This window comes from Rattus norvegicus, chromosome X (genome assembly GCF_021556685.1).
Source record: "Rattus norvegicus strain SHRSP/BbbUtx chromosome X, alternate assembly SHRSP_T2T, whole genome shotgun sequence".
NCBI lineage: Eukaryota > Metazoa > Chordata > Mammalia > Rodentia > Muridae > Rattus > Rattus norvegicus.
In genome coordinates this window covers 82,702,411-82,729,258 of record NC_141554.1, presented here as the reverse complement: position 1 = coordinate 82,729,258, position 26,848 = coordinate 82,702,411, and the positions used below count along the sequence as shown (strand labels likewise).

The window sequence follows — 26,848 nt, the reverse complement described above, 5'->3', positions numbered from 1 at the left end:
CTCTTTCCAGCCATTTCATTATATCTTAAACTCTTTTCTTCCCCAGTTCTTCAGATAAACCCACCAGGTACCAGCTACCACAATGGTGTTTCTCCATGGCATTATATATTATAGGATAGAAACCATTATTACAGGAGGAAATAGGTTTGTGTCCATGCTCCACATTTATCTGTAATATTAATATTACATGCAAAGAAATAGTAGACAAGTAAAACATTGTGATAAAATTTTCATTTTTATTTTATAAATTATAAAAGAAAAAAATATTGTCACCACAATAATTATTGATACAAATCACTGTCTTGATGCATATCCCTTGGTTTATAAATATGTATATGCATGACTGTGTCTATACATAAATAAACAAGCAGAGCTCTGTAAAAACAAATTATCACATTGTAAAGCTACTGAGACTGAGGAAATGGTCACATGAGACACTGTAAAATTGAAAAGTGATGATGTGTATTCATTGATAGTGTCACTATTACAAGATAAACAAAAAATGTGCCATTTCATTCAAATATGAGTGAACAAGCCAACTGAATATTATTTTGAATTATGTGTTTCTATATGTGCCTTCTCATACATGTACATACACTATAATTTCTTTCTTCATTACTTTCACATTTCACAGCCTTAAAATAAGTAGGAATACACATTCTCATTAATTAATATTAATAGGGAATATACTGTTCACCCTCATTCCCAAATTTCATTCTGTCCCAATAACTTTCTTAGTACAAAAAAAATTCCCATCTTCATTTGGGACTTGAAATAATCCTGATGTTATGCAATGATTACATGGGATAAGTCATTTGACATGGGTTTCACATATACTGACTCTGTCTTATAAATTAAGTTATTAAGAGAGAAACTACTTATAATCTGAGGTTAATTTCTCATGTCTCTAGCCTAAAAATATGGTAAAGTAAGTATGAACCACTCTTTCCCTTCAGTTCCTCTAAAATATGTTTATTCTATTTATAGGTAATAGCTCAAGACTGCAAGCATCCTCATTTTCTGTCCTAGTAATATCCATCTTAACAGAAGACTGCCAATTCCGTGAAAAATGACTTCCCACTTAGGCCTGTCCTGGAAACCAAGTAGTTTTCTAAATGTTAAAGGTAAAACTTCACTTCTGGTAGCTGAATCTCTATGCTTTGCCTCTCAGTACATGTGAATTTTATATATGCTCAAAGGTCATTACCAAATGGTAATTTCCAACATTTTTTTTACTTCAAACATTCTATCTCTAGAAACCCAGCTCAGGATTCTTTTAAATGTGAAAGATATACATGCAAGGGAAGTAGCAACTGATATAATGGTTCATGGTTCAAAATTTACTTTATTGGTAAAAATTTAAATCTAGAAATCGAATGAAATACACAGAAAGGTAACATTTAGGACAAACTAAATTTAAATTTATAATACTTGGTATGAAACTAAAACATGTACATAAATATGTCATAATAGCTGAATGCTTACTGACAGCTGCAGCAGAGAAGAATCATTAGCAATTACTGAAACTTTTAAATGGGAGAACGAATTTTAATAGTATTTGAAGTTGAGTGACTAAGAACATATACCAGTAGAAAATGAATCCATACAAATGATACATTTTTATTACTGAAAACTACCCTACAAATTCCTATTAAAATTCACCGACAAATTACAGAATATAAAATCTCCCCCAAAAAATCCTGTTATCTTTTATTTTATCAGTGAGTTGAATATGAGTCTGCATTTGTTTTAGGTTCTGCTATGAATTAAAAGCTAACATAGGCCTTTCCCATCAGCATTTCATTTGGTTGGAATTCTACTTATTAATTCTGATGAGCCTTTTAAAAACGAATAAAGGGCTGGAGAAATGGCTCAGCCGTTAAAGGCTAGGCTCACAGCCAAAAATATAAAAATGAATAAAAATAGTTAAATAATACATAGATGTGATTTAAATAATTAAAAAACTGCAACCTTTCCAATCATCCTGCAGTGAAGAATTCACATTCTATGGTACAGTTAATCCCCTAGCCACGAGAAGCCTTTTTGTTCAGATTGGCAACATGACCTTTTGTATTTACTCAAGTGGAACAGTGTGCATTGTGCAATATTTTCATAAATCTCCTGCTCATGTGAAATTTCTTTGTGTTTGAAGGATATGTGATGTGGAACATAAGACTATAAAACAGTTGACTTTTCAGGTGTAGCTGTTTCTAGTCATCTGACTGAAACGTACCTGCATTAACTGTTGTTGAATATACCTGTTCAAAGACAAGAGGGGGAAATTTGGTACTCCCCCTTCAAACACCCAAGCTTTTAGAGGAAAATTAGTCATTGGTACTCTTGTCCATTAGCTGTGATTAATTGGTTTTTTCAACTAAATCAGATGATTCAAACTTAACTCCCGATAAAAAGAAAATTCCGACTATAAATTGGTTAATGTTGAAAGGCTGCAAATTACATAATAGCACCAGAGAATTTGAGATCATCCTCACTCTTGTAAATATTTGTGATGTATTTCAAAACCCAGAGACAACCATTTTATCTTCACATCTAGACAGCAAATTCCTCCTCCCTCAAGTTCTTAGAAATGGCTTCTCTTACTTTTTACTTTATAGCACCTCTTTGCAAATGGAATCCATTTGGCTACACCAGGTTATACATGTGTATTGATAATAAATGATCCTCCATTGCTTGGCTCATATCCAAGTCTCAAATTTGCTTTGTTCAAGTATCCTTCATAAATATGACCAGGTTTCACTGTGCATTTTAGGGATTTTATCTTGTTCATTTCTGAAGCTTCTCAAGGTGCCGACCAATGAAATGAAACATAATTCCTGACATACACACAAAGGGAGTTCCAAAAGCAGCAAATGTGAAAGACCATCCATATTTTACGTCAATGAGGACATTTTCAGGAACACACATGTTGCTCCTTTCTATAGATATATATTTTGGAAAATCAACAGCATATTCCTTCCACAGTACAAACAGACTGAGGATCAGACTGAACAGAGCAGAGCCCCTGTGAAAGAAAAGAAAGATATATATTTGTGCAGTATACATTATAGCGTCTTAAATTTATTACCCATACCATAAACAAAATTGACAAATACTTCCCTATTAAGGTTTGTTTTACATACAAGAAACACATAACATGTTATTTATTTCCTTGAAATTTAAAACATAAAGTCTATACTTACCTTTGTACAGCAATGTTTTATACTCCATTACTGTTTCAAATTGAACTGTTTTCCATACCATAAAAATAGATTTTATATATATATATATATATGATTCGTTCCTACGTTCATTTTATGAATATTTTCAGGGCTATTTGGTATTGGATAACCAGTCCAATCCATGTGCATTTCCCCAGGAAAGACTATTTCTCTCAACTCTCACCATTCCCTAGCTACCTGTAGTTCTTTGTTTAAGATGGTCTTTCCCCCATCCACCCGAGCATGTCTATTTTTCTTTTTGTTCAGATCATATTTATGCAGTCATGTTACTGATATACTTTTAACAAATTCTTATTCTATAATGCAATTAAAATGAGGTCACGAGTAAAACTTCTTTTGAATGCCCAAAGAAATTATATTTACATGAACCTATATCATACTCAGATATAGGTACTATAATATTTTGTTATTATTTTCAGTTGAGATACCACAAATTTCCAAATGATTGTACATATCTGTACTTTATATAGTGTAAGTGTCTTACACATTGCATTTACTTAAAAATTGTCAGTGACTGAATTACTATTGATTTTATGGTTATGGTAATTATTTTTATAAAAATTACAAGAATTTAAATAAAGTGCTAACCATTGTATTTATTAATAGACACATAGCCCTCCAAATCAATTTAATTGAAATTAAGGTGATACTATACCAGTTGTCTGTGGGCTGGGGACCATGCAGGAAACTTGGTGAAGTTCAGTAGGTTGGAAGCCCCAAAACCTCATGCATACCAGTGGATGATAAGAGTTTCATCTGCTTCCAACCGGACCCCTGTCTCATGACCATACCAGTCCATAGAGAGGATCATGACAATCAGTCAAATAGGGGCAGTGCCCAAGCCCCTCCACATGCAGATGAGGCAAAACCTAACATCTCAGACCAAGCCAATAGAAAGCATCTGTTGTCAAGTCCCAAACCACCCCAAAAATGTATGGAAGATCTTATCCACAAGGAATGAAAGTGTGAGAGTTAGTGCATCATGGATCGTCTGAGAACTTCTGTCACATAAGAAGTATATCACTTCTTGGGGAAGGATACTCTCTCCTGAAGCTTTCACAGCTGGAAGCTACCAGGACCCACTGTGGTGGTCCCTTCCTGCCCAGTGGCCCTGACCTAGGTTCCTGGCTGCTGTACTTGCTTGCTTGACAAGCCCTCTTCCAGTGTCTTGCCTCTTTGAGCTGACTTCCAAGCAGCTGCAGTGTCAGGAGTAGCAGTTGCTAGAGCAGCGAGCATCGGTGGAAGTTGCACTTCCTTCTCCTTGCTTGTGCCTCCAGCCTGCCTTCCATGTAGTAGTGTCTGTTTGTAACAGTAGATGCATAAGAGAGCCTTGAACCAACTCCCACCTTCCCTTAGCTTGGTTGTTCCTGCTGGGCCAAAGCCCCCACAGAGTCTCTGTAGATAGCATCCAGTAGACAGACCAGCAACTGACTGAAGCCTAATGTGTGGCCAGAAGAGTGGACACAATGTAACTGATACTATGGGAAGTTGAGCACCGCATCCACCAAATCCAATATGCCAAGGGAATGCTCCCATTGAATAAGATATTTCATTTCTTTTCTGTGATGCAAAACTCCTCTGTGCATAAAAATATCCCTGAAGGTCAGGGAGATATGTACTCTACTAAAATCCCACAGAATAAAAATAGCCAAAAAACAAGCCTCCTTTTTCTGAGAGGAAATTTGCTCCCCTGGCTGTCAAGATCCTTTGTTAAACCATAAAACAACTACAAGAGAAAGTATACTGCAGACATTCCTGAGTCCTTTCAATACCAGATAACCTCCTCAGCAGCAGTTGTTCTCCAAAACCTGGGGGCCCTGGACTTACTGACTGCTTAACAGGGAGGGATTTGCTGGGGGGAGGAATGTCGCTTCTATGTCAATGAATCTTGGCTGGTAGAACAAGATGTCCAATGCTCCAAAAGCTCTAGAGGAAACTCTGGGCATGTTATGTTCCCAATACCCCAACCCTTGGTACTCTAACCTTAGTTTGGCTTCTTTGCCTCCTTGGCCCAGTACTAGAAATTAAATCTTGCTTTTTTTGGGCACCTTGTCTCATCCAATTTCTAAAGCAGCAGATGAGTGGCATTGTAAAGATCACTACTAATCAATATCAAACTGTTCCTAACATAGGAGACTGCTATTCTGATGACAACTCTCTTTTATAAAAAAGAAAAAAGAGAAGTTGTAGGCAAGTGGACTGTGCCAGGAAAATTGGTAAGGTTGAGTGGGTTGAAAGCCTCAGAACCTCATACATACCAGAGGATGGTAGGATCTTTATCTGCTTCCAACCATGACCCTGACATGTGACCATAGCACCTCATGGAGAAGGTCATGACAATCAGACACATAGGGGCAGTGCTCCGAGCCCCTCCACATGCAGGTGAGGCATCCCTAACATCTCAGTCCAAGCCAATAGGAAATATCTGCTGTCAGACCCCAACCCACCACAAAATGTATGAAAGATCCTGTCCAGAAGAAATAAAGGTGTGAGAGTTACTCATCATGGATCGTCTGAGAGCTCTGTCACGTAAGAAGTATGACACTTGAGGAAGAGGACTCTCTCCTGAAGTTTTTACAACTGGAAGCTGCCAGGGCCCATTGTGCTGGTCACTTTCTATCCCCTGCCTGGTGATCCTGATCTCTGTTCCTGGCTGCTACACCTCACTTGCTACCCAAGCCCCCTGCCAGCTCTGCACAGAGTAATGTCTTGCCTCTTTAAGCTGATTTCAAAGTAGCTGAGGTGTCAGGATCACCAGTGGCTGGGGCAGCTGGGGAGGTTGCACATCCCTCTCCTTGGTTGTGCCTCCAGCCTGCCTTCCATGTAACAGTGTCTCCAGCAGCCGCTCACCCCTTCATTTGGATGTTCCAGCCAGACTAAAACCCCTGCAGATCTCTGTGGATAGCATCCAGTACACAGACCAGCAGTTGTTTTTATAAATTCAAAGCCTGCAACCTAACAATAGAATTCCAGGAATTTGCATCCTTTAATTGTGGAGTAGAGAAGATAATTTGCGATAAAAATCCTTTGCAAGTTGTATCTGTAAATCAGCTCCGGGCCCAAATTTTGTAAAAGACTAGTGATAAACCAGAGTCACTAAGTTACCTACAACATCTGTAATTCCATGTAAAACCTTGTTAGACAGATGAGTAGGCTTTTTGTGATTTTTATTTGTTTTGTCTGTGTGTGTGTGTGTGTGTGTGTGTGTGTGTGTGTGTGTGTGTATCAAGCAGACCTTCCTTTTCATATGCCATCTGCTAGATGCACTCAAAAAAGATCTCTCATGTTTGAGGAGGTAACTTCATGGGTAATGCTTGGGCTTGTGGTGAAGTTTGATGGCTTGAGTTTGAATCTCCAGAACCTATATAAAACTGGGTGCAAGAGTATGCAACTGTAATCCCATTGATCCTATAACAAAATGAGAGATGGATAGCAGAAATGGACTGATGTAAGGTGTGTGATGTAAACTAAAATTGCAAACAAAAAAAGAGACTGTCACAAACAGGGTGGAAGGTGAGAACCAGCCCCAAGTTTGCTCTCTGACATCTATACATGCACTATGGTAAATGTGTATCTGCACTTACACACACAAACATAAGAGCAGGCACACTGTACACATATATACACACATCATATTAACAAAATAGAAAACCCGGTTTCCACTTTATGTTTTTCCATTTTGTATATCTTGAGTTTCTACTATGTCTACATCATTAGGTTGATCAAGTAGTCATCATTACCAATTTTAATCTATTTCAAAGTTATAAAGGGTAATTTGTAGGTTTTTATGCTACAAAATCATACTTTTGATAAAGCATTGGATTTGTTAATTTAATAATTCTATTTAACAAACACACAATTTTAATAAGATACATATGTATGTATGAATGTAAAATACTAAATTTGGACAAAGCAGGAAACTTCTTATTAATTTTCACCACCATAATCATTGTTCATTTAACAAAAATTCTCTAATAAAAATAATACTGTTATTTTTAGACTATAGTCAGAAGAAAGCATATATATATATATATATATATATATATATATATATTAAAGTCCAGAAACTAAAGTATTAAATGCTATCTTCCTTAAAACATATATGTTAATTATATCATGGCCTGTTGGTTTAAGTTAAATGTAACAAATAAGCAATTTACATTTAATATACAGTTTTGTCCTTAAAGTACCAATTAATCAAACTTAGACAAATTGCTGTGTTCATAAATTAATAGCCACATATTCTTCAGGAAATACAATACATCTATAAGAATGTAATTAAACTTTATTGCTTGTGTAACTTTAAATTAAATTAATGGGATGGCAAGTGAACCTCATTAAACATTCTTCTTGATATTAATTTATGTTTTATTAACATGCTATACTAACCTGAATATACATAAAAGAAAGAGTAATCCTTTGGGGCACATGACAAATACATACTAATAAAATAGTTTGGGAATTTAGGGAAAAAAATCTTTTTCTCCAGTGTTTAAACAGTATTTCAAGAAGAAATTCAATTGTTGCATTATACATTCATCTATATTATATGGAAATTGTCAGTTCTTGAGTGAATCCAAAGACATGGTAAGAAATCAAAATATTTCCTCCAATTTTGATAAGATCATACTTATCAAATGTGAGAAGGATGAATATTTTAGGAACAGCGAAGATTCCTTGTCCATGTTATCACCATCACCATCACCATCATCACTACCATCATCATCATCATTTGTTGTGGTCTTTTCTTCAAATGGTTCAGATTGTTAATGGCAGGGGATATATATATATATATATATATATATATATATATATATATATATATATATATATGTGTGTGTGTGTGTGTGTGTGTGTATACATATATATATATATATATATATATATATATATATATATTCTGAGAAGATATATTTCAGGAAAAGGTTAGGTGACTGCTAAGCACAGGACAATGTAATTCATTTGCCCTTTTAAAAGGAAAAGGCCCCCAAAGAGGCACACCAATGAAGAATAAACGAAACTCTTTATCACCCCCAGCTAGTTAGCAATGGAATATATAGAATTGCTGTTCCTTCAGTTCCTTGAAGAAATAAATATATTCTAACCCCTTTCAGAATACCTAACTAAACTTATACTGATTCTCCACCCATTAAAATGTAATATTCATTTTAACAGGTACATTTGTGTTAATTTGCTATGCTACTTTTAAAACCATAAAACTAACACACCAGGGAAAGTACTTTCCAGGCTATTAAATGAGGTGATTTTTTAAAATGTAATTAAGATATACAATCAGTTGACTAAGTTTTTTCCAAAGGACTAACCTAGACACATGAGTGCTTAAAACTGACTTGCAGGAACATCAAAGTTTCATCTACAGATTCAGCCATATGTTGGCATGCTCATGGAGGGATAACACATGGCAAGAACACAATAGTAGTTGATATAGCTGAGTGTGGGCCCTAAAATAAAATGGAAATGTCATATAATAAAAAGATTTTCAGGGGGCTGGAGAGATGGCTCAGTGGTTAAGAGCACTGACTGCTCTTCCAGAGGTCCTGAGTTCGAATCCCAGCAACCACATGGTGGCTCACAACCATCTGTAATGAGATCTGATGCCCTCTTCTGGTGTGTCTGAACACAGCTACAGTGTACTCATATATATTAAATAAATAAAACTTTAAAAAAAGATTTTCAATTATGAAAAACACTGGAAGAAAGCACTGAAATTCAAGCAATATGGCAGCTATAATCAGCCCATAGTTTGCAGATCTATGAGACCTAATACAGAGGGCTCTGATAGCACTGAAGGTGATAAAATTGACAGAATTCAAAAGTTGTGGTGCTTACAGGAAATAAGAAAAGTAGTTCACAAGAAGAAATGTCAAAATTATTGAGCTGTATGTACTAAATAATATTTATATCAGAGTAACAATTACTAGTGTTTCCATGTATAAAGTCTATTAATAGTGATTATGCTCTATAAAATTGTAAAGGACTTTGAATATTTTTCCACAAAGAAATGATTGATTCATTACAAGATAGATATGTATAAATTGGTTATGTATGAATATATATCTATGTTTATAGTTTAGGACTTTAAATAGACTTAATTTAAGCATCTTTAAGGCTGTAGTAATTTATTTGATAACACATAACTAGTATACTATCAGTTTGAATCTTTACTGCAGCAATGAAGGGAGTTATATTGTAGAAGGAACCAAACAATATGCCACAGAAAATAAAGATACTTGTTAAACCCATGTTTGAGATAAGAAGCTCTAGGAAATAAAATTTAATATCATTTAAAAATTATTAAATTATTTAAAAATATCTAATAGAAATAGAAATGAGTTTCTCTGAGCACAGAACAAATCCTGGTAAAGTTCATTTTTTATAAGTTGAATATATATATATATATATATACATATATATACACACACTCATATATGTGTATGTGTACGTGTGTGTATACATATATATGCATATCATGTGCAAATAGTTTACACAATGTATAGGTTGATTTTTCTTTTAATTGAATGCTCCATTTGCTATAAAAATATAAATAAATCAGTTTTTACAAAGGCCGAAATATCTGAAGTTTTCCAGGTTGTCAGAAAAATGTTTATGGAAAGCAAACACGTGAATGACCAATAAGTTCTATGTCACTGCTGATCAGGCTAGCACCATCAATTGTGCAAATACAAAACTGAGTGAAACTATCTGAAAAAGAGAGTACATTAAAATGCTAAATGAGTACAGGGAAGGAAGCATGTATATACTATTGTTTGGAATGAAAATTAATGGGTCCATTATTTAGAAAACTATGGAATCTATAAAATATTAAAATAGAATTATGGACCAGGAATTACTATTATGAGTATATTTTAAAAGCCAATGCACTTAGTATATCCTGGACATACCAACACTCCCATTTTTATTGGAGCTTTTTCAGAACAACTTGGACAGAAAGTACCTTAGTATATACCCTAATGTGAATAAAAAAGTGCTTATGCCCATACCATGCTGTTTTCATTACTGTAGCTCTGTGGTATAACATGAAATCAGGGATGGTGATACCTTCAACAGTATTTTATTTATTTTCTTAAATATGTTTTAATTGAAATAGAATCATGTCACTTTTCCTAACCTTATTTCTCTCTCCTGCCCTTCCAAGGTATCTCTCCCTTCCTTCCAAACCTTCTTCAGTGCCCTCTCCACTATCAAGTCTAGAGGTATTTATATTGTTCAGGGATGTTTTGACTGTCCTGGATCTTGTCTTTGTGAGTGAATTTTGATATTACTTTTTAATTTCTGTGAAGAATTACCTTGGAATTTTGATGTGAATTATAATAAATCTGTAGAATTATTTTGATTGGATGGCCATTTTCACAGTACTAATTCTACCAATCTGTGAGCATGAGAAGTCTTTCCACTCTCTGATATCTTCTTCAATTTCTTTTTATAATAAATTTTATTATATAAGACTGTCAATTCCCTGGGTCTACAAGAGGTCCTGTGGGAGAATATGGTTCTATCTATTGTTCCACTAAATAGACATAGTAATAAACTGTCCCTAAATTCTGATCTTCATACCCATACACTAGAGAACCTCTCAAAGCTCATCAGAGAACTTTTATTTTTTTCAGGAGATGATTAATGCAGAAACCAAGAGCCAGTCAATAGTCAGAGAATACAAGGCTGTGGAACACTCAGCTATAAATGAACATCTATATCATACACTTCCCACCCACCAAGATTTATGAATCACTGAGGAAGAGTGAGCAGAAATATTGCAATAGCTAAAAGTAGTGGATATCTGCAGAAAACCATTATGTGCTAGAAGCAACAGGGACTCTAAACACACGAAATCACAGTATCTTTGTCTGCATGCAGAAGATCAAGCCAGTCAAAATCTCAGCATGGATGGGAAAAGGTCTCATAGTTACATTTCTAAGTGAGAAGCTACTGATAATTGAGGAGAGCTGGCCAGTAGACATTCAGTTTTCTTCATGATGTAGCCCTGAAGAAGCTACTGACCCTTCAGTGGGGGTAATGGAGATGGTAAGTTATTTGAAATCAGTAATCATTTCACTCTCTGCATGTCAATACCTTATGTTATATATCTTAAACATAGGTAATTTAAAATGACAATGACAATATTTCAGGGATTTTTTACAAGTCTGTCAATACGCAGGATGTAGGAGCCCAGACATGCAAGCAGATTGAGATTGTAGTCCGCAACTGTGATTAAGTTTATGATAAAGTTTGAATAATAAATCATTTCCCTCCAATAGATTCTAGCTAGCCTTCAGGAAAATTTACTAGAGCTTCTCTTACCAAACTTCAACCATCCCTACTGAACTGAATGGGTTAAATTAATGTTTTGTTCACATATCTGTCTTCCTTGAAAAAAAATCTTATCTATTAATTTATACTCCACAAATGATTATTCATATGTATATAGATATAGATATAGATATCAACTTTTCTCTAAAGTCAAATCCACATTTCCAGTGTACTTAATCATAATATAAACATATCTGTGTTCCCATAGGTGACTATCATTCAGTAACTTACATCTGAAACCTAAAAGCCAGCTTTTCCTCCCTTCCTGATTATGTATGTTCTTATATTTGCTAACTGTGGTGATTTGAATGAGAATATTCTTTATAGGCTCTTTGAGTCCTCAGCCAGTGGTATTGTGGTGGAACTTTTAGGGGGAACTTTTTTTGTATAGTTTTTACAGAAGAAATACTTTAATAGAGATGGGCTTTTAGAGAATATAGCCTTAAGCCCACTTGTAGCTTACTCTCTCCTCCTGCAGGTAATCAAAGATGTTTTTTCATCAGCTTTCTGTCCCTCTGTCTATGCCTATGCCTCCTCCTCCATTATGAACTCTTATATTTCAGATATCATAAGCCAAAATAATTTCTTCTATAAATTACTTCTGGTCATGGTATTTTACCACCACAATGTTAAACTAATACACTATAATGTAATGGTCCATGGTTTGCCAAAGAATGATACCTGAGACTCAAATAGTATGCAAAAACAAAGGGCATTTTATTCTACAGAAGTCCAAAATGCTGGTTGTCTATTGTTTACAGAGACATAGACAGCCAGGTAAGATTGCAGGCCCAATTTAAAGCACATTAACAGATTCCAGGGAGGGGCAGATGATCTTTATCTTGAATGATTGGCTCAATCTCTAGGGGTGTGGGAGTCGTTGGGATTGTCTAGGGCTCTCGGGGCATTCCAGAACCTTTGTTGAAGGCTTGGGGTCTGGAAACTGTTGCTAAGGATTCCTGCAAACTGTTGCTGACTCATTGCCCTTCCTGCAAACTGTTGCTGACTCATTGCCCTTGCCTCAAGCAACAAGGTGTCAGGGCAGCTTCTGGATAGCAGGGCAGTTTCTGATTGGCTGCCCACAGCCTGTGGTTTTATCACTAACAGTCTTGCCTGGACTTGCCCAGGTCTGAGGAGCAGCATCTGGGAAAGAGAGATCTAGGCCTAGTTTCCTGAACTACAAATTTCAAACTGGTCGTGCTGTCAGCTTGTGTCACTCCTTTAATAGTGATTTATGAGTCAGCATCCTAGATATCTGTGCCCATCAAGGGTTTTATACTCATACTGATACTGTTATATAGGAAAAAATCATTTTACTTTAGAGACATAGAAAATAAAGCATAGAGAGAACTAGTAACTTTCCCAAAATTGCAGTTATATAGAAAAAACAATATTTAAAGATGGACATATGCCATAACTAGCTTAAAGAATATAATATTTCAAGTCTCACCTTACAGTAAATGCTTCACAATTCTGTTTTTTGTTTTTGTTTTTGTTTTTAATTTTTTGCTTTAATGGCTAAAATCCCCAAATATATTATTCCAAAGAACAGAGATTTTAAAAGTATTTGTGAACATATCAATGCAAACCTCTTTCAATTTGAATTGCTTTTAAATTTATTTTGATTAGCTTACACAGAATTACGTTTCATTTTGAAAAGAAAATTATACAGATTTAAGGTTTAAAATATAAAATTAAAAGAGTAAGTTTCTAAACACTGTCCAGGCAGGGCGGGGCCTGCCCTACAGCCAAGACTGACAGGCCATAAAGATACAGAAGGGCACCTCCCCCAGTTTACTCAGAGTCACACCTTAACTAGATGTCCTTCAAACCCTGATACGCCCCTAGCTTCTAAAATCCTGACCGCCCCAGTCAGCATGTACTCTTCTGCTGTGCTGTAATCTCACTGCCATGTTTGAATGAGCCAATCACTTATAGCCATGCCAGAAATTAGCCAATTGTGTGTAACAGTGCCAACCCCCCTAGCCTTCCCTATATAAACCCCTGACTTTTGAGTTTCAGGGTCAACACCTCTGTCTCCTGCACAGGATTCGTGTCGACCCGGAGATCCCCGTAATAGATCTCCGTAATAAACCTCACCTTTGCTTATTACATCCAAAATGGTCTCTCTGTGTCTGGGGTCCGCGATTTCCCGCGACTTTAGAAAGGGTCTCTCTTCGGGGATCTTTCATTTGGGGGCTCGTCCGGGATCGGTGTTTCCTGGGGCGCACCATCCTGAGACTCAAGCTAGGATCTTCCAATTTTAACAAATTTTGTGGATGGGTTTATTGGTATATTTCCTGTATCTATGTTTGTATACCACTTGCATGCCTGGTGCCCACGTACCCTGGAACTAGAGTTACAGCTGGTTATGAGTGCCACATGCATGCTGAGAATTGAACCCAGGTCATCTGCAAGAGTAGCTAGTGCCCATCATCACTGAACCACCCCTCTAATAGCTTTGTACGGCATTCTTCAATATATTTTTCTTTATTATCATCCTTCATTCTCTCCCCTGTCCTTTTGCCCCCTTTAGCCCTTTGAATCCAAGTTGATTGCTTTCTACTCCCATGACAAGTGTTCTATTACCTCCCTTTCCTGAGTCCTTCCTCCCTACCTCACCACTCATTGTTTCATTTTCTATTGTCATGATCTATACCTATAATCAATTCTTGCTTTTAATTATTTTATAAAATAAAACATAGATGCTTTTGATAATCTGCAATGTTCTCTTTTATTTGAATTTTAGCTTATGAGCTTTGCCCATCTGCAAGGAGGTATACTCATTTACAACTTTATGTCTGACCAACACCACTTATGTTTCTGGCAGTGTTCAAGTGAGTCACATATTTTTGGTTAATACATACATGTTTCTATCCCACGCTGTTAGCATTTTTGTCTAAGCCCCGCCCCACAATTACCTAGCAACAACCAGGTATGCCTGATGCACTATAAAAGGGACTGTTTGTCTCCTCCTCTCTCTTGCTCTCTTGCCTTCTTGCTCTTTCTCTGTCCTCTCACCCCCTTCCCCACTTCTCTTTCCACATGTTCATGGTCGTCCTCTAATCCTCTGCTCACTTGCTTGCTCTCTCTCTCTCTCTCTCTCTCTCTCTCTCTCTCTCTGCATTTCTCTGTCTCTACTACCCTCTCAACTCCCCTACTCATGTCCTGAATAAACTCTATTCTATATTACGTCCTGAATCTGGTCCCTTAGGAGGAATGGATACCTCAGCATCCTGACTACACACCCACCAAATATATTTCTTCCTTCCATATTTTTTATAAAACACAACATATGCTGTTACCTATTTTTTGATTCATCTCCAATTATGATCTGATAATGCTTTCGTGTCCATTTCCATGGCATGTGCAGAAAAGCAATATATGTATGTGTGTGTGTGTGTGTGTGTGTGTGTGTGTGTGTGTGTGTTAAACAGAGACAGGCATGCATATATATATATATATATATATACATATACATATATATATATATATAATATATTCTCAAAAATATTCCAGTGTACTTGAAAACAAGATGAATGCAGAGGTCACTCAGTAAGCTGTGTTAATGAAAGAATGAGTAAAACTGTCATTGAATAAGATAAATAAAGCTAATTTCTGTATTTTGTCCAGTGGATTAGAATTTCTCCCAACACAATAAAGATGGCAGTCAAATAGTTTTTAAACATTCTTCCTCATACACAGATAAAACTGCTACAAGTAAAGGCAAGTCTCTGAGTATGAGTTTCATGAAGTAGAGATAATTCCAATACCTAATACTAAGTAGAAGATGAGCTGACACAATTCTGTTTAGGTTAGAGCCTAAGACACAAAGACCCAACATGGAAGGTATTGAACAATTGTTGGTCCTGTACAATGCATCCAGACAAAGGATTCAACAGAAATGGCTAACTGACAGTGGCTATAAGCATAGGTTTTCATGAAACACCAATCTAAGGATACTAGTACTGAATAAGAAGAAAATAAAAAGCAATATATCAGCATCAATAGTAAGACAAAGGCAGTGTGAGCGTGCTCTTGATAGGGACAGAATGACTCATTTCTGTCCCTGAGACAAGGCCAGCAGATGTGAGCCTCCACTAGTATAGATGGCTGCCATGGGCATGAGGCTTGTTTATATAGTAATGTACTTATTTTCACATTCCTCTGGGTATGTCCGCTCTGTTATTGTTAACAATTCCATGATAATTAGAAGCAGCATGAGTGCAGGAGGCAAGTGTGTGTCTATCTGAACAGAATGGTAAACTCTGGAACCTTCAAAACAACCCTTAAGGCTGTGGAAAATAACTCTAAAAATATTAGTTCAAAAAATATAATTTCTCAACTATGCAAAAAGTAAAGATGGGGATTCATGAATCTAAAGAAATAGAGGCTGATACATTATAAGCCAACTTGTCAGAAAGATACAAAGACAGGCAGATACAAGTACAGGCATATTCTTGAGTTGGAGGTCAGCTTGGACACAAGTTTAGGCCCAATTGTGGTAGAAATGGTAATTTCAGGATAGGGTCCTATGTAGCTAATTTAGCATCTGTACTTAACAGAGGCAGGTAGATCTCTAAATTCTTTTGCAATGTTAAAAGGAAATGTGTATTTTTTTTTTGTCTCCTAAGAATGAAGGGGCTGGGGTCTCCTGATAATGATTCTTAGGATAATCAAAAGGAAATGTATTAAATGACTGGATTCATCTAAACTTGATGTAAAATAAGACTAGGCTTATGATCTTCAAGAGATGAAAGATCCAGAGAATTTTAGAATAAAATGAAAGAACTGCTTAGAGAACTGTCTCAAGCAGAACATAAAGAAGGTGCTGTTTGGAGCTCTTCAGAAAACAGATCACAGAGAAAGAAAGAAAACAGAACAGAGAGAAAGCAGGTTGGAAAGTTGTCTCCAGCAGAGCATAGACTGTCATCTTGGACTCTCCATTTGATTTTGAATCATTTGTTTTTGCTGCTCCCAGATGCCCTTCTCTTCAGAACCTCTCTCTAAACTGAGGCTGGTCCTTGGTAGGCAAAAGTTAGCGAGGTAGTTTAGGTATGAATTCTGAAGAGGTTCAACAATAATTAATGTCACATAGAAGCACACATGGGGGTCTTCCACAGAGGATGAGATAGAAGAGAAGCATCCAAGGTGCTTATGCTTCCACAACATATTTACATTACCTATTATGAACCATGGAAATGTTACAAAATGTTGAATGACTGAAGTAGGCTCTCCAGCATACTCCCAGTGTATTGCTGCAGGAGGTGAGTTTTACTGACCATTTGTCTCCCTTTAAAATAATGTTTTGGAAGTCATTATATATTCAAGTTATCAACTACTCAGATGTGTAGTTTGCAAGTGTTTTATTTCATTCTGTAGATTAGCTTCTCACTCTATTAACTACATTTGTCTACTTTTGCTTTGTCTCCTAAGTTTTTCGAAAAATTTATTGTTGATTCTATCCTCTAGAAACAGTTTTGTTATACATTCTTCTAGTAGCTTTAGCTAATGCATGGAAATATTTAATCCATTTTGAACTGTATTTTGTGACTTCAGATAGAAAGTAGTACAGTTTTGTTCTTATGTATATTGATATCCAGTTTGTCCTATTCTGTTGGGAAAACTGTCTTTTCTCTAGACAATCAGCTTTGTTAAAAATTGATTGGATAGCTGGGCAGGGTGGCATATGCCTTTAATTCCAGCACTTGGGAGGCAGAGGCAGGCAGATCTACACAGTGAGTTCTGGAACAGTTGGAGCAGCAAAGTAAGACTGTCATAAAGACAAACAAACAAAGCAATACAAAAATAATTGATTAGGTATGCAAGTTTACTTTGACATTGTCTTTTTGTTACCTTGTATCTACATTTATTTCAGTAGCACAGTATTTTGATTGTTACAAGATGGTAACATATGCCTTAATCATGCAATATTGAAAAGACAAATATTTTATTTAAGTTTTCAATTTTTTATTGAAAATAGATTTTAATATACTATATTATATTGTTTTCTCCTCCCTCAACTCCTCCAAGATATTCCCTACCTCCTATCCAAATCCATACTCTTTCTGAGAAGACAGATGTTTTAACCTGGTTTTGAAACAACACAAACTATGCATTTATCAGAACATATTATTCTACTTATTTGATTAATGTTTATATATTTTTTTAAAAATCTAATTTATAACCAATACTTTTCCAAGCATTATATAAAAATCCCCAAGTCTGCTATTCATAAATGTGGTACAAAACATATTCATGGCTTGAATTCAATAGTGAATTAAAGAACATTTTCCTTTTCTTCTACATGGGAATTTTATTCTTGCTTAGCATGATTGGAAAAAAGAACAAACCACACAGCTAGTGTATAAAGTATCCTGGTAATCTTCAGGTACACACTACATGAACAGAACTGGGATAATTTTTGTCTGTTTACTCACAATCATCTCAGAAGCAAGACATATTAAACTTTTTGTTACCTCACTACTTTGAAAGATAAACATTACTGTTCACATTTGAGAATAGGTGACAGAAAATAAATGTCTGTACAGGTAGTTAAAAATACAGTTTCTATTGGATCAAGAATTTTAGAAGTTTCTGATTAAGCAGTGTTCTCTCTGATCTGTTTCAAAAGTTCAAAAATATAGAAGTACCTAGTATTCTTGAAAGCTGGTAAAGAGTTTAAAATTGCATGAAAATCTTGGAACTTACCAATAAGGTAGGTAAAACAAATTAAAAGCAAAAGCACCACCCTAACTGTAGATAGCACTACCCAATAAAATATTCACCTCATAGGACTAACATCTGTTCCTCTAGAGAACAATAGTTAATACAACTGTACTGCATAAGTTAAAAGCCAATGAGTTTGTTTCATTAGCATTTTCTACTTAATGTATCTGGGTAATGGCTAACTACAACTCACTGACATGAAAAACAAAATTATGAATAAGAGAGCAAGTGTGCTTCTATAAGAAACTCTTCAGATTCTACCTGCCATCAACATTACATAGCTGTCATTCTCTACCTGGATTGTTTCCTTAATAATAGCCTTTAGTTCTATTCATGTTGCATTTGATAGGATTGTATAATTTTGATGACTGAACAGGTTCTCATTTTGTATATATACCACATTTTTAAAAAAATCTGGGTTGGGGATTTAGCTCAGTGGTTAAGCGCTTGCCTAGCAAGCACAAGGCCCTGGGTTTGGTCCCCAGCTCCGGAAAACAAAAACAAAACAAACAAAAACAAAAAAAAAATCTATTCAGCAGGTCAAATACTTAGGTTTCTTCCATGCTTTGACTGCTATGAATAATATTGAGACAGTAGTTATCCCCTTAATATATTCAATCTATTTTGAATTTATAGCCACCTATTAGGAATTTTCTCATGGTTTGGTTCAAATAATTAACAAGGAAGTATGTTTTAACTAAAACCTTTATTTTGGTTCAGGTTCTATGAGTTCATTCTGTCATGGTGGGAAAAGTATAGAGGCAGAAGCATGAGGCTGCTGGTTAACATTGATGTAAACCTGGAAGCAGAGATAGGGAACTCTGTCATTCAACTTCCTTTTTATCTCCTCCCCACACTTTATTCATTTGAAACCCCAGCTCACATCATGGGGCTGCCTATACACAAGGCAGATCTTGCTCTTTCAATTAATTCTCTCAGATAATGACCTAATAAACCCAACTAAAGCTGTACCTTAATAATCAGTTAAGTGTTTCTTACTCTAATCAACAAAAATAATGGACCATCAAATCCCAGCAGTGGAACTGCTGTCTACATGGTTGTTACACTTTTACATTTCTGAGAACTCTCCATACTGTTTTCTGAACTTCTTGTATTAATTTACATTTCTCACAAAAGGGCATGAATGTTCCCCTTTTATTCGCATCTTGTGATCTCTTTGTTTTTTGATAATAGCTATCCTTACTGGTATAAGATAATTTACTTTGATTTTCACTTAAAGATCCCTAAAATTGGTGATGGCTATCTTACTTAATTATAATACATTTATTTAATTTCATTTGAAAAATAGTCTCTCACTTACTTTTATTTTTTTAACATTTTTATTTCTCCTCTGAGAAGTGGAGCCCCACTCTGGGCATCATTGCTGCCCCAGTAGTGTATCAAATCACTGCAGGACTAGGTGCATCCTCTCCCACTGAGGCCAGACAAGGCATCCCAATTAGGGGAACATGATCTACAGGCAGGAAACAGATTCAGGGACAGCCCCGGTTCCAGTTGTTGGGAGATCTGCATGAAGATCAAGGTGCACATCTGCTACATATATGCAAGAGGCCTAAGTCCAGTCAGTGCTCACTTTTTGGTTGGAAGTTCCATCTCTGGGAACCCTAGAGGGTCCAAGTTAGTTGACTTTTTTGGTCTTCCTGTGCAGTACCTGTCCTCTTAAGGTTTGGCAATCTTTCTCCCCAACTCTACCATAAGACTCTCTGAGATCCATCCAATGTTTAGCTGTGGATCTCTGTCTCTCTTTCCATTGGGTGCTGGATAGAGCTTTTCTGAAGACAGTTATGCTAGGTTCCTTCTGCAAGCATAATATAGTATCCTTAATAATGTCAGGGATTGGATTTCAATATGGGCAGGTCATTGGTTGGCCATTCCTTCTGTCTCTGCTTGATCTTTATCCCTGCAATTCTTGTAGGCATTACATGTGCAATTAGACCCATAAAATTTAGATATACTTGTTTTTCTGGGTCTATGAATAATGTTGTTGGTAATGGAATGATGGATGATGAAATTTTAGTATATACTGTATGTGCATGTATTTGTGCATGTGTGTGTGTTTATGTAGAATTATATTATATAAAATGTACCATAGAAAATGTGCCAAAATAAACTATAAAACAAGATGAAATTCTGTCGTTGGCATTAATTAGCTTTCTTTCTTCCTTTCTTTCTTTCTGTCTTTCTTTCCTTCCTTCCTTATTTATTTATTTATTTATTTATTTATTTATTCCTTTGAGATAGGGTCTAAAGTAGTCCAGGTTAGCTTCAAACTCATTATGTAGCTAAACTGATCATAAACCTTCAGACTATATCTCCAAAGAGTTAGGATTACAGACATATATCATACCTTCCAAAAGTGGAAATTATAGGCATCAAGCCTAAATTCTGTCATTTACAAAAACATGAAATAATCTCAAAAATATTGTGTTAAATTAAATTAGTAAGAAAATGAAAGACAAGGGTCTGAGATATGGTTCAGCAGTTATCAGAACTGGATGTTCCTTCAGAGAACCTGGGTTTGATTTCTAGCACCCACATGGTAGTCCTCAACCATCTATAACTACTGTTCCAGGAGATCTGGTGTCATTTACTGACCTCTTTATTATGCTTCATACATATATGTGTTGGACAGATTGTCATGCATGTAAAACATTGTACATATAAAACAAAATAATAAAGGAGAGAGACGGAACTTTTAAAAAAGACAAATATGTATAATCTCAACAGCATCCAGTATCTAGAATGTGTTAGCTACCTAGTAGAGAATTACTTAATGAGAAATTGTGGATTGTTAAAGGATTGAAGGACTTAAGTACAAAAGTTATAGTTATACTAGAAAGAAATAATATGTTTTATTAGTTGATTGCAATATACAATGAACATAGCAAACATAATGTATCAAGAATTACAAGATAGAATTTTAAGTGTCTCATCACAAAAAACTTGACAAATGCTTGAGATGATACCTGCTGTAATTATTCTGATTATATGAATTGCGGTTTTGATGGATTAAACAATTTATATATGTATTAAACATCATATCCACTTCATAATTTTTTATAATAGATAAGATATCATACATATATATACATATATATATATATGCATAGTACTCTTCTACAGGCACCTAACAAAGTGAAATTGCTACTCTGTTATAATAACTTAATTGAAATTCTAGCCCAGAACTATAAGATTGTGTGAAGTAGACAATTAGAATTTTACCTAAGTGTACTTATTTTTGTGCTTGATAAAGTCATTAACCCTTATCTTTAAAACTCAAACATATGCCAGAGGCTGCATGGAGGAAAAATTGTCTCAGCTCGTTACTCAGGAGTTATACTGTAGATCATGCATGCTGCCACAAAAGGATTTCTTTATTGCCATTTAACAGTGTTTGTATTGCTAACTCTTAAATGTACATGGTTTTATTATCAATTAAAAAGCTTCTATGCACCAGATATAGATGTCTCCTAAGACAGCCACAGCATGTCTAATACAGAGGCGAATGCTAGCAGCAAAATCTGAACTGAGAACGGGACCGTCACTGGAGGAATTAGAGAAAGGATTGAAAGAGCTGAAGGGGCTTGCAACCCCATAAGAACAACAATGTCAACCAACCAGAGCTCCCAGGGACTAAACCACTACCCAAAGACTATACATGGACTGACCTGGGCTCCAACTGCATAGGTAGCAGAGGATGACCTTGTTGGGCACCAATAGAAGGAGAAGCCCTTGGTCCTGCCATGATTGGACCCCCAGTGAAAGGGAATGTCAAGGGGAGCAGTAAAGGGGGTGGATGGGGAGGGGAGGACTCTTATAGAAGAAGGGGAGGGAAGAGGATAGGGGATTTATGGCCAGGAAACTGGGAAAGGGAATAATATTTGAACAGTAAATAAAGAAATATCCAATTAAATAAAAAGCTTCTATGCTTTTATTACTACCTGCCAACATGTACCTGTAGAATTCTTATTTCTGTGGCTCCTGTTTCTGTAACATTTTTAACTATAATGGGAAATACTTTGGTGATTATGGGTCTCAAATGCCACCTGTTATCTGGTTTATAAAAACTTCAAGAACTTTGTAGTGGTTCTAGATCCCTTCAGAGCATTAACTTAGGTTTTCAGCCTCTGTGAAAATGAAAATTTCACCTGTCTCTTTGAGTGTATGGTTGGTATCTTTCATACCACATTTATATGTCCATTTAAATACAATACCAAGAGGTTACAACATCTTTAGTAAGATAGAGTGAATAACATATGGTGTACAACATATAACTTCATTTTATAATATTGTACTTTATTCTAGATATTTAAGAGAGTGGATACAAAGTACTCAAACAACAGGGAGAAAAGACATCAATGTGGAAGCTATGTATGTTAATTTTCATAATTACAACAATTATTTCACTATGTATATGTTTATATAGGCATATAAAACAAAATTAATGTAGGCAAATAGCCAAAGACAAAGTGAGAATTTTAGATACTCCAGGAACAAAAGCAACATGTTCCAAATAAAATATATTATTCTATAAAAATATCTACATATTACATAAAGTGTCAGGATATTTTCAAAGTGAAAAGAAATGACAACGATAAATACAAGAAACCATAAGTACAATAAATTGTTCTTCAAAAATCAAGAAAAACAAAAGGTGATGATTTCATCAATACCACAACTGAAAATCCAGTACCATTAAGGAAATTTTTCAATAATTGAACTCCCTTGGGTAAAATCAGTATGGATACTGCAGATAACATAACTATAGATAACACATGATCACAATGGACAAACATAGAGAATTCTATTCAACATAAGCAGAACAAACTTTATGATCAAAAAACAATTGAAAAAAAAGCAATCAATTGAAAAAAAGCACACTGTAGAATGGAATCACATTTAAGAGGAATGGGTTTTTAATAGATATTTTATTTATTTACATTTCAAATGTTATCCCCTTTCCTGGTTTCCCTTCTGGCAAACTCCTATCCCATCCTCCCTCACCCTCCTTCTATGAGGGTACTCTCATACCTACCGACACACTCCTGCCTCCCGATCCTGGCATTACCCTACACTGGGGCATCGAGCCTTCACAGGACCGAGGACCTCTAATGGGAGAGGTTTTTTTTTTAAGAAATAAAAATGTCTATGCCTGACATGATTTAAATTCAGATTAAAAGTGCCTTGAGATTCACTCCTGCCCCAGTCAGAATGGATATCCTCAAAAAGTGAAATGACATCAAATGCTAGTACAAACATAGGGAAGAGGAAATTTTGTTCAGAGTTAATGAGAGTGTGAACTGGTACAGCCACTATGGGAATCAGTGTTAGATTTTCCTGAAAAGTATAGAAATAGAACTATTATAGGAAGTAGCTACATCACTCTTGAGCTTGTATCCAAAGGACATTTATATCCTACAACAGAGATAGTTGCTTGTCCATGTTAACTGATAGCCTATTTACAATAACAAGTAAGGGAAATCAGTACAAATGATTATAAATGAATGAATGGATAATAAAAATGTGGCACATGGAATTTTATCCAGCTTTAACGAGAAAATGAAATTATCAGGTAAATGGAATATAACTGGGAATAAGTTACTCCAAATGACATAACAAGGACACAGAAAAAAAAAACCACCTCTTCCCCTTTCTCTACATCTTCACAAACATGTGCTGTCAGTTAAATTTTTGATCACACCCAATCTGATAGGTGTAAGGTGGAATTTCAGGATTATTTTGATTTTCATTTACCTGATGGCTAAGACTATTGAACATTTCTTTAAGTGCTTCTTGGCCATCTGAAACTGCTCTATTGAGAATTCTCTGTTTATCTCTGTGCCCCAATTTCAATAGGGTTATTTGGTTTTTTAGAGTCTAAGCTCCTATATTTCATTTTTTTTCTGAAGAATTGACCCACTAAACTACCCCTTTTTCTATCTATAAATCTTTGTATCTATAAATCTGTGGTTTAAGTAAAATTTTCAACACATTAATCAAACTGAAGATATTACGTTTAACTTGACTGATGTATTGCTTATTTAATTTATGTTAGAAGTTTTGACCTTGTGTCAAAATCATTTAAAAAGAAATGCAAAATAATCTGGTAGACAATAATTATGAAGAAACTATGAAGCATTTTTATCAAAAGCAAGATACATATACTCAAAATAGTAGAAAATTCCAGGCACTTATCTAAGCTATGATTTTGAATCATGTCAGCTAATTTTTAGAGACGTTACACAGAAACCTCCAACTTAGATGAATAGTATCATATTTAACCAATGGCAATAATCCCATACAATGATTTCACATTAGGAATTTGAGTCAAGGTAAACAGTGTCTACTTGAAAATATATAGCCATAGTCCTTTTGGAGGTGGTGGAACAGGAATGAAAATAACAAATAATAATTACACAAGAAAACAGCTTCTCTATTGGCTTAAAATAAACAAATATATGTGGCAAAGTTAGGAGTATAGAAGTAGAAACCTAAATTTCAACAATACTGTAAGGTAACTATAGAAATTTATCTTAATAATACCTCTACATGTTCATCCCAAATATTTAAACACCCCTACCAAAAAGAAGAAATAGTTTTTTGTCTTTTCTATATAAGCAATAATAGCTTGAGAAAATATTCCATAGAATGAAGAAAATGTTCACATATAATTATTTGTGCTGTAGGAAGACATTAAAAAGTGGCCAGTTCAAACACCTCTCTATTGCTGGTGGGAGTACAAACTTGTACAACTACTCAGAAGTTCAATTTGGCACTTTCTGACAGAAGTGGGAATATTTCTACCCCAAGACATTTTTATACCACTTCTGAGCATATACCCAAAAAGTGTTCCACTATCCCATGAGGACACATGCTCCACTATGTTCATAGCAGCTTTCTTCATAATAGCCAGAAACTTCAAACAACCCAGATGTCCCTCAACTGAAGAATGGATAAAGAAAAGGTGGTACATCTACAGAATAATGCTGTTGAGATATTTTTAAAAAAGACATCATGAAATCCATAGGCATATGGAGGGAACTAAAGATATCATCCCGAGTGAAGTAACCTTGAGCCAGAAGGACACATGTGATATGCAGTGACTTATAATTGGACATTAATCATAAGTACAAAATACCCATGCTACAATTCACTAACCCTAAGAAACTAAATATCAAGGAATGCCCAAGAGGGGATGCTTGAATCTCACTCAGTGAGGAATAAAATAGTCACTGTAATGGATAGAGGGAAGGAAATTGGTGGGAGAGGGGATAGGGAGGGGAATGGGTATCAGATGAAAGAAGAGCAGGAGGGAGAGGGCCAGTAGAGTGAACAGAAATTGGTGAGGTGTATCAAGAGATTTGGGATGGGGGAAGGTTTCAGGGTGTCTATGAGAGTGACTCTAGCTCCCTCAGAGTGGGAGATACCGAGACAGAAGTTGCCATCTCCTGTAGTCTGACAGGATTCCCAATGGAGGGATGAGAATACCAAAACACCCACAAAACTTTGACCCAAAATTTGCCCTGCCTACAAGAAATACAGGGACAAGGATGGAGCAGGACTGAGGTAATGGCCAAACAATAAGCAGCTCAACATGAGACCCACTTCATGGGCAAGAACCAATCCCTGACAGTATTAATTATACTCGGTTAGGCTTGCTTGTTGAGAGCAATGCCCTTGAAACCCTCCATTATTGATGTTAATATTATGGTTAGAGTTAAGTATGACTGGGTTCATGGAAAATCACCAGCCAGCTCCAGAAGACTAATACAAATCTGGTGGTCAAGATGAATAATGATATGATAAAGTTGTGACCTTGTTGAGAAATACATCTGAGGTCAAGATGCCCAATGTGATGACCTGTAACCTTTCTGAAAAACCAACATCCTCCTGACTAATAGATATGACCAACCTGTGACTTTTCTGACATCCTGTTGATGTCAGTCGATTGTCTGACCACAGGAACTGTGTTCTTGGCCTGCATAAATATTTCCCACTTCCCACCTCTCTCTGTTTTTATGGTATAAATTCAGCCTTGGGAAAAAATAAAATTGTTGCTTTGATCAGACTCTTGTCTTGGCGTCTTTGCGTCTCTTGTCCCCCATTCTCTTCCAGGTACCCTCAGCACCCTGTTGACAGTTGCTGACAAAACTCTAGTATATCTGATCTCTGAGAGACTCTACCCAGCAGCTGACTGAAATAGATGCAGAGACACACAGGCAAACATTAGATGGAGCTTGTAAAGTATTGTGAATGGATTGCAGGAAGGATCATGGAACCCGGATCGGGTAGGAACTCTACAAGAAGATCAACAGAATCAATTAACCTGGACTCTTGGGGGCTCAAAGAGACTGAGCTATCAGTTACAAAGCATTCACAGGCTGGATCTAAGGATATCTATGTCCCTATATATCCCATACATATCCCATACATATCCCACATATATCCCATATATGTAGGTCCCATATCCACTGGAGTGGGTGCTTACCCTGACTCTGTTGCCTGTTTGG

General features: G+C 35.8%; 1 protein-coding gene across 1 annotated transcript in view; it reads right to left on the bottom strand.

The window, feature by feature from the left end:
• Positions 1 to 216: 216 nt before the first annotated feature.
• Positions 217 to 26,848, bottom strand: part of LOC102554937 (transmembrane protein 182-like) — a 66,516-nt gene continuing 39,884 nt past the window's right edge. The window contains exon 5 of the mRNA XM_087600990.1: positions 217 to 3,022. Within this exon, the coding sequence (XP_087457116.1) occupies positions 3,000 to 3,022 (23 nt within the window). The 3' untranslated portion in view covers positions 217 to 2,999. The remainder of the gene's footprint in view (positions 3,023 to 26,848) is intronic.